Source organism: Ambystoma mexicanum, chromosome 4q (genome assembly GCF_040938575.1).
Source record: "Ambystoma mexicanum isolate Mex_15411 chromosome 4q, UKY_AmexF1_1, whole genome shotgun sequence".
In the NCBI taxonomy this organism is placed as follows: domain Eukaryota; kingdom Metazoa; phylum Chordata; class Amphibia; order Caudata; family Ambystomatidae; genus Ambystoma; species Ambystoma mexicanum.
The window spans coordinates 230,858,051-230,872,280 of record NC_090928.1 but is presented as its reverse complement, the minus strand read 5'-3'; the positions used below and the strand labels follow the sequence as shown (position 1 = coordinate 230,872,280).

At 44.5% G+C, this 14,230-nt stretch overlaps 1 protein-coding gene across 2 annotated transcripts in view; it reads right to left on the bottom strand.

Annotated features, from left to right (window-relative positions):
• Positions 1 to 1,967: 1,967 nt before the first annotated feature.
• MFSD4B (major facilitator superfamily domain containing 4B) overlaps positions 1,968 to 14,230 on the bottom strand; it is a 323,877-nt gene continuing 311,614 nt past the window's right edge. For both annotated transcript variants that reach the window (XM_069607773.1, XM_069607774.1), the window contains one exon: positions 1,968 to 4,199. In XM_069607773.1, coding sequence (XP_069463874.1) covers positions 2,995 to 4,199 — 1,205 coding nt within the window. In that variant the 3' untranslated portion in view covers positions 1,968 to 2,994. The remainder of the gene's footprint in view (positions 4,200 to 14,230) is intronic.

The window sequence follows — 14,230 nt, the reverse complement described above, 5'->3', positions numbered from 1 at the left end:
GTTTTAAGGTGACACTTTGTAAATTGGACACAAATATTGTTATATTTGGTAAATATGATATTAGTAAGTTGTAGGAAAAAAGCATGCACTGGTAAAAACCCATGAAATTCACTGAAAAACCTTGGTTAAAAGGGACGTTATGGTTAAGTTGGACTAATAAAAACCTAAGAAATTAAATGAAAAAAACTTTGTTAAAAGGACGTTATGGTTACAAGTAAAATCGAAAAACCCCTGAAATTCGTCAGTTATGGTAAGCTAAGCAACCATAACGCACGCCACCTCCGTGCACTGCTAAGACTAACATCCAGGACATCAAAGATGACATCACAAATATCATTGATGAGATCACCGATGACATCACATGTGCATTTACTTTTCATACAAGGGGTTGTGAATGTAATGTTGGCAAAAAAAGTATCAGAGATTATCGGGAGATGTGTAATAAGCTACATACTTCATCACGCAATGTAGTGTTCTAAAGAAAATTCCATTGCAGTGTTCTTTCTAGTACAGAAACCTACTCATACAGAAATGTAGGTATTAGCTGCAGCATACACCACAGAGGTGCTATATTTGTAATTTTCCAAAGTTACATAATAAAACTGTGAATGCTTCTGTATCAGACTTTTTCAGTCTGTGAAACATGTACTAAGTAGCTAATAATGCATGACTTACTACTAATACACACAAAACATAAATAGATCACAATGCATACAAATATGGGGCTTATATATGGAGAGTAGAGTAAGCAAACAAGAGGCAGTATCATTAGCAACTGTGTACAATCTACATGATTGTATTCACGCAGAAAATGATTGCTGTGTTTCAGGCCTGCTTCTTCCCCTATATATGTAAATCATAAGATGTGATTAAATTCTAAGGAAAGTAGTGTAAGAACATATGAGAATAGCAATATCTATAAATGTAATACCTTTTGAAAGTTAAGTTTCTGACTGTCATAAACCCACCTGGCCTAGATATGGCAGTGAACAAAAAAGAAGGGGCTAGACATGTGATGTCATCAGTGATGTCATCAATGATATTTGTGATGTCATCTTTGATATCCTGGGTGTTAGTCTTAGTAGTGCACGGTGGTGCCGCGACTTATGGTTGCTTAGTTTACGATAACTGGCAAATTTCAGGGGGTTTTCGATTTAACTTGTAACCATAACGTCCTTTTAACGTTTTTTCTTTGAATTTCATAGGTTTTTATTAGTCCAACTTAACCATAACGTCCCTTTAACAATGTTTTTTCATTTAATATATATATATATATATATGTTTAAATATAGGTCAGAAGAAGAATATACTTTGGGAATTATCAAGAGTACCTTATGTGTGAAACACGTTAATGTCCTTTTTTTCTTTTTTTAGAACTCTTAACAATGGAACACAATTGTTCCTATGGTATAGAGCAAGAAAATTAGCACTACTATATTTACTAAAACTTGTTTTGTTTTCTTTGGCTCTCAAAATAAAAATGTAAAGTTGAAATAATATGGTCTTAAAGATTATTTTAGTGCAATCAGTGAATCAGATATAACCTAAATAGGCGGAGAGGCGTTTTCTGGTGCTCTTGATGCAGCCATTGTATTTTATAAACCTTGATTTCGATATTGGGTCTTATATATGACAAACACCGCACAGGAGTTTCTTGAAGGAGCAACCTAAAAACGTGAAAACTCACTAAACAGAAAGTGAATTGCAGTACATGCAAGCAGACATGGGGAAATGCAGCTCTCGGCACTAAACGGGAAATTCACGGCATGCCAGCTTCAAAGACTAGCAACTGACACCAACAGCACCACCTGAAGCCAGCAATCAATGTCTTTAGTAGAAGGGAAGGGCTGAGCGCAGAATGAGACTGCTGAGTTCTTCAAATTACATTTCTGCTATGCAAAGAGTATCCCAGCAAACCGTTCAGATGTCACAATATCCAAAGAGTCAAGAAAAGGGGAGGCAGTATGTTCTATAGAAAAGATAATTCAATTCTTGCCCGAAAGGTACACACAAGACTATACAACATGATGCGTGGGGTTGGGGGGAGGGAATGGGGGGGGAGGGGCAGAAACAGGAATGCTTCTAGAAGGCACAATATGTTGGACAGCAAACCCCCATCAAGGACACCATGCTTTGTATTTTCTGAACTTTGCAGTAACGCGTTCAAAGTGAAACTTCAAATAAAACAATTTGCACTCAATAAACCACACATTTACATGATGTTCACAATAAAAAGTTAAACAAAAGCATTGAAAATCACTCACGAAAAAAATCACCTGATCAACCCCAAAATAGCACATTGTATCCACATATAAAATCATGTTGTACAAAGTCCTGGCACCTGTCCCCCGCATTTTCTCATTTGCATGTGAAAGTAGTACTTGTGAAAAGGAGTTCAACTAAAAACATTGTTAAGTACATACAGATCAGGTCCAGCACAGACAGTGGGCGGTATGCAAGTTTCCGCTAATTGCTGGGGCAGTAACTAATGAAGTACCCCTTTAGCAAGTAGGAAGGAATGCAGTTTACAGGACTATCATATCTGTAGCGTCTTCATTGATTGTCTAGTGCAAGGAGTGCAAATCCAGATTACTTGCTTTAGTGATTAAGATGGCTGCATCGGGATCAAAACACAACTCTCCTAACCCAGGCCAGAGAATTGGTTGTGAAGACTTCCGTACCAGCTTGCGCCAGTACCACAGCACAGAGCAGATAGGCTTTATAAGGCATACAGATAACCAAATTGCCCATCACATCACATGTCAACCAGACCAGTTCAGAAGCAGTGCAGTGTATAGTACCAACCATAGAGAACTGCATTATTGCCCTGGGTGGAAAATTCTATTTCAAAATGATGGTTTCCTCATTCATAAATACTAATACAAGTAGATAGGAACACTGGGTTTATCCTTCCATTGAAATCCTGGCATTTTGGATTCCCCAGGCTTAAAGGGTTGGCAGCCTATGGAAAACAGCACACTCATTGACACACGTCTAATCATTCTTTTCTCTGTCTGGGAGAACCTTCACAGGGGAGTTGCCAGAAATGAAGGGCGAGGAGTTGAGCAATTGATTTTTAACAAATGTCTGGGTGGTGACCTTAGCAGGTGACTCGTCTGGGATAGAGCGGGAAGTCTCTATTACAGAATTCCTGCTTGTGTCATTCATCTCTATTACTTCAAAGTCTACATCATTCCAGTGTTGTGCCTCGTCCTCATCGTCCTCATCTTCATTGTGCTGTGACCCAGATAACAGTGCTTTTCGATCCTCACCATCCCCAATGGGCTTTGGAGTCCTTTCACATGGTGAGATGGCTATTTTGTACATGACTGGAAATAAAACAGCTGTAATTACAGAGGCCCCCAATATTGTGTACATCAGAACAGGAAATGTCTCAAATTTGCCTTGCAGAAATCCAACTGTGACAGGAATACCCATCTCTCCCAGGGCTGCACCAATGACGAACAAAGATGCAGATTTTCCTCCAATTGTGGTGTACTGTTTGGCCCAGGAAATGCCACTAGGAAACGTGGCAGCCATTGAAGCTCCGTAAACTGCTGTGCCGGCCCAAAGCACAATAATATTTTCATTGAAAAGCACGAGAAACAAGGAGGACACTGTGCAACCTATGACACTGAGAAGAATCATTGTGCCAGGGTATAGACAAACTGCAAAAAAGATTGCCAGCCCGCGGACTGCAGCAAAGGAGCCCCAAAAGAGGGAATTCAAACCTGCTGCTTTTGTGGGGTCCATGTGCACATGGGTAGTTGCGTAAGTAAAAATATAAGAGCCATAAGCAACCTCTGCTCCAACATAAAACAAAAAAAAAAGAAATAGAAGAAAAATAAGGGTGCTGTGGTATTGTGAGGTTGGCGCTTCATCCTCGCAATCATCCATCTTCTCACGTTTTTGGAAACTTCTTGAAAATAAAAGAAACAAAAAAAGTGAAATCAATAAAATGTAAGTACCGATTACAATGTAGGGCAACATAGCTATTGAGATGTCAACTCCGAAGATGAGCAAGTTTTCATGCTGCTCTCCTGTGGTATTGTCTAGACTCCCTTCCAAGGGTATGAGATCCAGTGCCATTTTGGAAAGCAGTGGAGCTACAACGGCACCCAAAGCAAAACTGAAGTGTAAAGCCTGGATATGTGGTCCTGCTTGCTTGCCCCAGGTGTCCAATATAACAACATTTCCACCTGCAAAAAAGAAAACATTTATTTTAGGACATTTGGAAACCGCAACTACCAAAAACAGGTTGTGCCAAATCCAAAGACTGACCACATACAACTCGATCAATCCATTTTTTCTGCAACAGCATAGGTATAATTGCCCGTCTTTTGCCAAAGAATGAATTGTGTTTTGACAATGTAGCATTTTATTTTCTTTCCTGAAATATTAGCAAAATATTAGTCTAGAAAGAGCAATGAAAAGCATTAACTTGGTCTTTGTTACAGAAAACTACCACATGTATTTTCTCCTCTACAAAAGAGCTCACCCACAAACAATTAAAAGCACAATGAAAGTGGACAGTCGAAAATAAATTTTGTATTTCGATATGGAGCTATTCACAAAAGTGTAAACTCCCACTGGGCAACTCTCCAAAATTAAAGAAAACACATGTATATGGACCCAAAACCTCCACAATCCAAGTACCGATACCTTTTATTGGACAAACTGAAAATATTATGTTGGGATGAGAGGATACAAAAAGTTGGATTTCAAAACTGGACCAACATGACATTAAAACTTTTCTCAACCCAAAACATTGAAACTGGTATGACAAAGTCACAACAAGGACGCCAATCTTTTTATTAGGCATTCGTTAACTTGGAAAACTAAAATAACACACATTTGCAGAAGTCTGGCTACTGCCCGAGCAGTCGTATGGTAGAGTTGCAGGTGAGACTCGGCAGAGGGCATGTAGGGGAAGGGCAACTACTGATGCAGAAAGGTAAAGCAATAGTCCCAGAAGACAGTGGGGGCACAACCTGTGAGAAGGCAGTGGACAACTTGGAGGATATAAGAGCATAATCTTTCAGCAAGATGCTCACATCATGGGCCACTTGCTATGAAAGAAAGTGATGGAAAAGAATTGGTCATGAGATGGAAGCAACAGGAGAATGCCATGCTCATTGCTGCTACACTGGCAGCACGGGCCATTGAAGAATAACTGTATAGAGGGAGTTGCTTACTGCTGATTACTTGCATTCGAGTTGCAGTTTACTTGAAAGGGGCAAGGAAGTTGGATACCAGTAAAGTATGGGACGGAACATGATTGTCAGCATGTACCAAATGGGGATTGGGAGGGGATCTTGGTTTATAAAATAAAATAGCAAAGAGGACATCTGGAGGAGTCGTTATTAAAGTGAGAATTACCTAAAAAGAGATTAGAGGTCTCTTTTAGACACCAGGGAGCAGCAAACCTACCAACAGCCATAGCAGCTTGCCAGACTACAAATGACGTAAAAGACTGGGGCTGTAGTCAACTGCAGAAGCAGGAGTGTGTAATCTCACAATGCTCCTTCCTATGCAATCCTGTTCAACAACTAGATCCTCCAGTTATGGTGGGCCAGGCACTGGGACAGATGTTGGAGGAATTGAATTTCAACTTAGTTTGAGAAGAATACAGAATACTACTTCAAAAATTGTATTTGTGATTTTGGATCATTGAGGTGAAGCATGGAATGGCGGCAGGGCAAAAGGAGATGCATGAAAGATCATTGTGGTCCGTTGAGGCAGCCATGTGTCACACTGCAAATTCATGTCTGAGGCACCATCACAGGATCTAGATGACCCTCCAACCAATTTCCTCCACCGCCCCATTTCACTCCTTCCACTTTGTCCAGGACTAGGGGCTGCTTTTCTACCTCTGCATCTTAGAAAAAGCAGTTTCAAATGCAGGTGAACCAATCAATAAGCAGAACCCCATTATTCTTGAGGTGACGGATGGGACCCACTTCAAACAAAGCCTGATTAAGTGAGATCATCTCCTTGCTCCTGGAGCCCTTCAGATAGATGTCAGAGAACAAGGCGTTGTGGAGCTGAGCACAATACAATACCCAGGAAATCAAATTTTGCCTACTGCTGTTAGTCACAGTCTGCAACTCCATGCATAATCATAGTAGATTACCGAATCTGGCCATTAATGCAGCAAACTCGAACAAAAATGTCGACCATGTTCTTGGATGCAAGATGTGCCATCTGTAGATTGTTATTGTTATTTTGCATTTATATAGCGCCTTATATACCATTGGTATGGTCTGAAGGCGCTGGTAGGTTGAACGCCCTTGGGAACCGAGGTTCGAGTCAGTAGAGAGGGTGAAGAGAGACAAAAGGTGCGTGTGCGCACAAAGTATGTGTGCAGCTGGTGCGGGGTTAATGTGGTAGCTGCTTCTTAGCGGTAGGTGTGGTGGTTGAGAGGTCAGGAGAATGTGTACGCTCCGGCAGAATTAATCCAGCTGAATGCGATACACGACAAACATGGAACAGTTCCTGATTTTAGCTTCCAGGTTTGTGAAGCCAACTCGTCAACGTTACACTCAAAATATCTTGTATGAATCTACAAACTTTGGTGGTTTAATGAACAACTTACATTAGATAACCTGGTAATAAGATAACAATGTTTTACAAATAGTCATTAATTGGGCCAATATGTTTCGTGAAGATAATTGTTCAACTCTGCTACAGGTTCCGATTACATCATGCAAGGGTACATTCCTTCTTGAAATAAATTCACCATGGAATGTGGCTGCTTTTTGAAAATGTTCTTTACCAATGATCCAGGTCAGTCATAACAGTTGTGAAAAGGGCAAGTCACATTTTAATGGCTGCGAGATAAGATTTCTACAGTAGTATGGCATTCCGAGCTATAGTTTTATTTTAATCTTTTTATTATCCTTTTTTCCACTTTTCAAATTCAAACAATGGTCTGATTAAGTGCCCAAAGGCTGGCATAGTTGCCTGTCCCTTAAGTCCACATCCCAGGTTATCCCCTTGTGATGCCTTAGAACAGTAGAGGTGACCATTGTGGGACATGAATGCATCTTAAACAAGGCCTGTCCCTTCTTTTATATTTCACTTCCCTTCAGCAGGATTCCATCATGTATGGTGCCACATATGTTATCACATCTGCCCATTTGCGGTAGTTCTTTTGGGTGCATTACAGAGTTCCATGCGGTACCAAGAAGGAAAACAAGACCAAATACTGTTATTCGCTAATTTAATTGGAAGGATTATTGCACGAACGGACCACTCAAACAAAAGAACAAGTTACTTAGCCCTTGATATTGATATTTTATTTCTATCACGCTCGTACACAAGTGTTTCAGAGCACGACAAGGCAGGGGAGGGGAGGGGAGGGGAACAGGGGAGAACAAAACAGCAATCTTACTAGGCCCAGTGACATTGAGAACGCGCAAGTGCATGGGGGAGGGGAAAAGTGCATGGAAGGGGGGGTAAGGGGAAAGTAGGAAGCAGAGGAGAAACAGATAAATAACAATAAAAAAATAATAAAGGCAACAAACAATGGTAGTGCAGCCAGCAATTTGCAAGTCCTAGGTTTAAGCCAGCAGACAGGGTAGGTCTGATAAGTGCAGGAAGAAAAGGGGGGTGCTGTATGGGTACAGATACAGACCGCAGTGCAAGAGGTGGCCCGGAGGCAGTGCGAGAGGGTGGCAGGGTGAGCGGGTACCTGGGCCCGGAGGACAGAGGGTGGCCATGTTCACGGTGCCAAGAGAGAACAGATCAGCAGGGGAGAGAGGGAGCGAAGGCAGAAGAAAAGAGGAAGATCTTAAGGTGCTTCCAGAACCGGAGCTGGTTCTCCTCAAGTTTTAGAGGGGCAGGGAGGATGTTCCAGAGGGAGGCCCCAGCCGAAGACACATCTACCCGCAGCTCATTTCTTTGAAAAACGACTGACCCTGAGGGAGTTGGAGGTAGAGGAGCGAAGAGCTTGAGAGGGGAGGTATTTGCGGAGGGATAGCTGAAGGTATTTTAGACCCAGGCTTCAGAAAGCCTTGTGGACAATGCAGAGGGTTTTGAATTTAATCCTTGCATCCACCGGGAGCCAATGGAGAGATTTCAGAGCTGGAGAGATACGATTCCAGGGCTTGAGGCCAAGGACAGGTATCACAGTCCTGTTCTGGATTAGTTGCAGAGGGCAGAGAGTAGAGGCAGGTAGATTTAGAAAGAGGCTGTTACAATAGTCCAACCTAGAGAGAACCAGAGCTTGGGATACCATGAGCTTCTGGGGTATGAGAAGAAAGGCAGAGTACTTCTGAGGAGGTGCAGTAGGAAATTAGACTTTTTAGAGACCTCAGATGTGGGTGGAGAAGGAAAGGGAGGAGTCAAAGATGACCCCAAGGTTCTTAGCTTCGCAGGTGGGGGTAGGAGGAGGGCCAAGGGAAGCCAGCCAGAGTGAGCGGGAAGGATGTTGAATGTGTGCCAATGAGGAGTATCTCCGTCTTGCTGGCAGTCAGACAAAGATCATTGGGGGCATCCCAACCTTGAATGGCAGTTAGGCGATGGGAGAGAGGCGGCAGAGGGCAGCCTGAAAATGAGTTGAGTGTCGTCAGCGTAGCACTGGAAATTTGAGCAGAAAATGGCAATGCAGTGGGCGAGAGTTGCCAGGTATTGGTTGAAAAGCCAGGGCGAGAAGTTAGACCCCTGGGGAACACCACAGGTAAAGAGGAAGATAGATGATAGGAAGGACCCAAGTTGAACCTGGGAGGGTCGATCTGAGAGGAAAGAGGTCAGCCAGGCCAGAGCCTGATCAGTGATACCCAGGTTTTCATGGAGACGGTTGAGCAGGGTGGTATGGTTGACCGTGTCGAAGGCAGAAGAGAGATCGAGGAGGATGAGGACAGAGGGAATATTAGAGTCAAGGTTGGAGAGCAGATCTTCACGGATGTCATGAGAGCAGTTTCCGTGCTTCTGGCAGCTCTGAAGCCAGACTGGTGGTCATAGACACAGCCAACAGAATTGGAATGAAGGTTAAGTTGAGAGATGGCCAACTTTTCCAGGAGTTTGCCCAGAAAGGAAGTTATGGAAATTGGGCGATAGCTGGACAAGAAGGATCAGCTGTGGGTTTATTAAGAGGCTGCACAAGGGAGTGCTTCAGAAGGGAGGGGGAAGGAAGCTGAGGCAAAGGAGTGGTTTCAAAAATCAGCAAGGGCTGGGGCGAGGGTGTCAATGTGGTCCTTGATGGTTTTAGAGTAATAGGGATGAACCTGTTTTGACAAGGCTTTCATAGATCGGACTTGTCTAGCGACCTTGTCAGGGGAGAGAAGGATGGTGGGGGGTGGCTAAAGGAGGGTCAGCAAGCACAGATGGAGAGTTGGGGTGGAGAGGGTGGACAGGAGATCCTGTTTTTTTTTTTAATGAAGTGAGAGGCAAGGGCATTGCAAAGAGCCAGGGAGGAGACAGGAGGGTAGAGACTGCAGCAGGGTTGGCCAGCTCCTTGCAGATTTTAATGAGTTTGGCCGAGTTGTTAGATGTCGCAGAGACATGAGCTTGAATGTGGACTCTCTTCTTGGTGAGGACAGAGAGTCGGTATTGCCTTTGTAGCAGGCGACAGGCCAGTTTGTCAGAGGATGAACAGGAAGCCCTCCATTTCCTCTCAGCCGCCCTACACTTACATTTAACTGTAGATAGGTCAGAGCCATACCAGGAATTGCACTTGGCTTTGGGCCTCAAACGGATCCTCATAACAGGAGCAAGAGTATCAGAAACTGAAGAGTAGGAGCAGAGACAGGGCTGTGTCAGGATGTGAGACAGCCATAGGTGGAGGGGAGAGGGGGGGGAAAAAGAAAGAGAAAGAGCCTCAACTGACACACACTTCATGGGCCGGATGTCCGAGAAGGTAGGTGGCAGTGTTGGGGTAGGCTTGGCTTGAAGTGGGTAAGAGAGGGGGATATGAGAGGAGAGGAGGGAGTGATTGCTCCAGGAGAGAGGAGTTGTCAGAGGGATGGAGAGAGGGGCGGGGAGGTCAGAGGAGATCAAGACATCGACTGTGTGCACTGCAGAGTGAGTCAGGCCAGAGGGGAGGATGGACAGGGAGAGGGAGTCGCAGAGGTCATGGAAGAGACCAGAGGAGGAACAAGGAGAGTCCATATGTATATTAAGGTCACTGAGGAGGAGGAGGAGTTGAGTGGTAGAGGCCAGGAGGGAGAAGGAGAGGTCCGCCCACTCAGAGAGAAATGAGGCGATTTGATCAGGAGGCCGGTAGATGGTAACCACAGTAGGAGAATGGATAAGCGAGAGAGAAAGCCTACAGGTCTGAGTGGAAATGATAGAGGCAGGAAATCACTCAGAAAAGATCAGGGCTACTCACCCCCCCTCCACCGGACCGGTAGGATCTGGGTGCGGAGAGGATCTTGTAGCCATCAGGGAGGAGAGTGTCAAAGCTCGTGACAGAGCTGGCCGTGAACCATGTCTCAGTAAGACCAAGGACATCAAGGTCTAGTTCTTCAAGGAGGTGGCAGATGTCAGAGGAGTATTTGACAGCAGAGCAAGAGTTGAGAGTGGCAATATGAAGAAGGTTGCCAGCCTTAAAGACCTTCCGGGGAGGGGTTCAGATCAGAGGTACGCCCTGTGGAGGAGAAAGAACCCTAGGCGGGGCAGAGGAGGGAGAGAGGGAGCGAGGGCAAGGTAGCCAAGGGGAGTGGGGGGGGGAGGGGACAGCAGGAGATGTGGACATTGATGAGGCGAGGAAAGCGACTATCAAAGAGGAGTTTGACCTGAGGGCCTTGGAGCATGACAGTGCCATTTAGGTAGACATTAATTATGACTTTAGAGGAGTCGAAGTAAGCCATGAGAGTCCCAGTGAGTGTCACCATTAATGGGAGAGGAGGAGATAGGGCAGAGCACAGAGATCATATGAGGAGTCCATAGATCTGGCAAAGGGACGACAAAGAGGATGTTGGTGAAAGTCTGTCTGGAGGAAGCATTGGAGTAGGTGTCGGCGATAGGGAGACCAGGGCTAGAGGCCAAGATATACTTTTTGGACTTCTTCCTACCTGACCTAGTGAGAAGGGAAGGATAGTCAATGAAGAAGCAGCTGGAAAAGATAGGAGAAACAGAAAGTGCCATGGGGGTGGAAGTGAGGAGGGGATGGAGAAACTGGGTGGGTGGGGGGCCTAAGGCAGGTAGTTGTGGGACAAAAGAGTGGTGATGTCACTGGGCTGGCAAGTTACAGAGAAGCATCAGTATATAAGCAAAATACAGAGAATGTTCGCAATGGCCAGCAAGATTTGACTTTTTCGCACAAAGCAAAAACAGCAAGATTTGACTTTTTAGCACAAATAAAAAAAAACAAGATTTGACTTTTCAATCTTGGAATCAGAAGTTAGCAAAGGGTTTTAGGATGCACTGCACATCAGGATGACAACATGGGAGTAACAAGCAGAAAGAACAGTGATAGTCAAAGGTGGTAGGAGTGAGTCCATAAGGAGGGAACTAACCCATAGTTCTGGTGGAGGCAAAGTCAAGGCAGTCCGGATTTCTTAGAGGATGCAGTGGCATAATCATTGTGGTTAAAGTGCAGGGAGGACCCCAATTAGTGTTCCGGAAGTACAGGGAGCAGACAGGAGCCTTAGAAGTGGGCTTTTGCTGAGAGGGCGAGCTAAAGCCTGTCGGTCTCTGATTGGATGGAAGAAAACACTCAGCAACCAATGGGAGTGCTGCACAGGGAGAGGTGGTTCAGCACAGCCTGCTTACACAACTTTCGATGATGTTCCTCCCACGTATTCCTTATTTTACGATATTTCCAATATCCATCTTAGCTGCTTTGTAATTTTATTTTCAGCAGAAGGCACTGCGTGTCGATGCCTGTTGACTCAATGGTCCGCCACCAAAGGTATATTTAGTGCACAGAGCATCCATTGGCTTCAATTCCGTTTTTACAAATACAGTATCTATCCCATATGGACAGTTACTCCTCCCGAGAGAGCGCCGACTGCAATAGCAAAAGGAAATTCTACTGCAGGGTAGGTTTGGATGATCGACAAGGAATACATGGGAGGAACATCCAGTGGGAGGCACATCCAGTCGAAAGAACGTTACCAGGGGTAAATAACTTGTTCTTCGAATGGATTGTGTCCTCCCATGTATTCCTCATCTTATGATGGACTCCCAAAGCATTTTCTAGTATTTTTGAAGGAGGGAATTTAGATTTTTTTAATAAAAATGTTGTAGTTCTCATGGGTCTGTGTGCACATAATGCAACACTGCCTTACCAAATAAGCCTTCCTGGCCTGAGGAGGAGTCCAAAGTGAAAGTATGTACGGACGACCATGTAGCAGCTGCAGACATTTCTTTTACTGGTACGCCCCTCTGTAATGCAGAGGAAGTTGCCATGCCTTGGGTTGAATGAGCCCAAAGGCCTTCTGGAGTATCTTTTTCCGCCAGTCTGTAGCATTCAGATATTGCTAGTATTATCCAGATGGATAATGTCTGTTTAGTAATAGCCATACCCAACTTGTAGCCAACAAACAGTCGTCATCTTGTCTTATTTTTGCCATTCTGGTAATATAGAGTCTTAGTGCACGTTTAGGGTCAAGCATGCGTAGCCTCTCCTCTTCCTTCCCAGCATGCGGAGGAAGGTAACATGATGGTAATGTTATTTTCTGAGTCAGATGGAATTCAGATACAATTTTGGGTAAAAAGGTGGGTTCCACCTTAAGGACCATAAAAAAAATTGTGTACGGAGGCTTGCAGGATAAAGCTTGAAGTTCACCCACCCTTCGGGCAGATGTAATGGCTACTAAGAAGATGATTTTTAGGGTTAGCAAAAGTAAAGGACACAAGTGTTTAGGCTCGAAAGGAGCACACATAATGAATTTCAACACCAAGTTGAGATCCCAAACCGGGACTTGAAAAGGGATTGGATCGAAAACATCTGTCAATCCCTTTAGGAATTTTATTATTAGAGGGATTTGAAGTAAGGTACTACCGCCGAAGTGCGCTTCAATATCAAAAGCGCTGCAAGATATCCTTTAATAGTACCAGATTAGCTAGATGTAACAAAAAGGATAACACCATAGGTTTATTACATGTAAATGGATCAACATTATTATCTCTATACCAGCTGCAGAATACAAGCAGTACAAACACTTAGTTGTTGGCCTTGTGGCCGAAAGCAAAATCTCCATTACATCATCCGGGAGGTCCCAATCCTTGCATCTCGGCCCCTCAGACACCATGCATGAAGGCGGAGTGTCTTTATCTCTGGGTGGAGACCCCGACCCTCTCGTGAGAGAAAGTCCTCTCTCTGTGGAAGATGTATTGGAGGGCAGATGGACATCTCCAGAAGGTCTGGGTACCACGTCCTCCTGGCCCATTCCGGAGCAATTAGGATCATGGATTTCCCGAACTTTATCAACCTCCTGATGACTTGAGGAATGACAGGGACTGGAGGAAACGCATACAGCAGTGGAAATTCCCAGTCCATCATGAACGGGTCTCCTAAAGCTCCTCTTGGAGGGGAACTCACTGGAGCAGAACAACAGTTCTCACTTCCGGTTGTCACTACTCTTATCTCTCGCCATGGGTGCCAAAAAGGTTCTCCTTTCAGAATGTTCTCCTAGCAGGCCCACCACCAAAGGTCCTCTGAGTCTCTGCTCGGAATATGTAGGAGGTCCGACAGCCTTCCTGAGAATTGGGACCACTGAGTCCTGAGAGTCCATTGGAGAGATCTCATTCTCAGGCGAGCCTCTGGCACCAGAAAAATGCAGGATGACATGAGGCCGAGCAACCTTAGAAAGTCAAAGGCAGGGAGACACTGGACACTCTGGGATTTGATGACCATCTGCAGAATATCTTCAGCCCTCACCTCTGGTGGCAAGGCTTTTCCCGGGGATGCATCCAGGACTGCTCCAATGAATTTGAACCTTTGAGAAAAGGCATCGTATAGTATGAGACTTCTTGAAGTTGAGGGAGAAGCCCAGCCTCTGAAGGGAGTGACGGGTGTAGCAGAGATGTTCCAGGGCCTGTTTGGGGGAACGGGCCCTGATTATCCAATAGTCTAGGTAGGGGTAGACATGAATCCCTCAACCCCCTCTCCTAAGACTCGCTGCCACCACTGCCATTAACTTTCATGAAGATAATTGTTCAACTCTGCTACAGGTTCCGATTACATCATGCAAGGGTACATTCTTTCATGAAATAAATTCACCATGGATTGTGGCTGCTTTTTGAAAATGTTCTTTACCAATGATCCAGGTCAGTCATAACA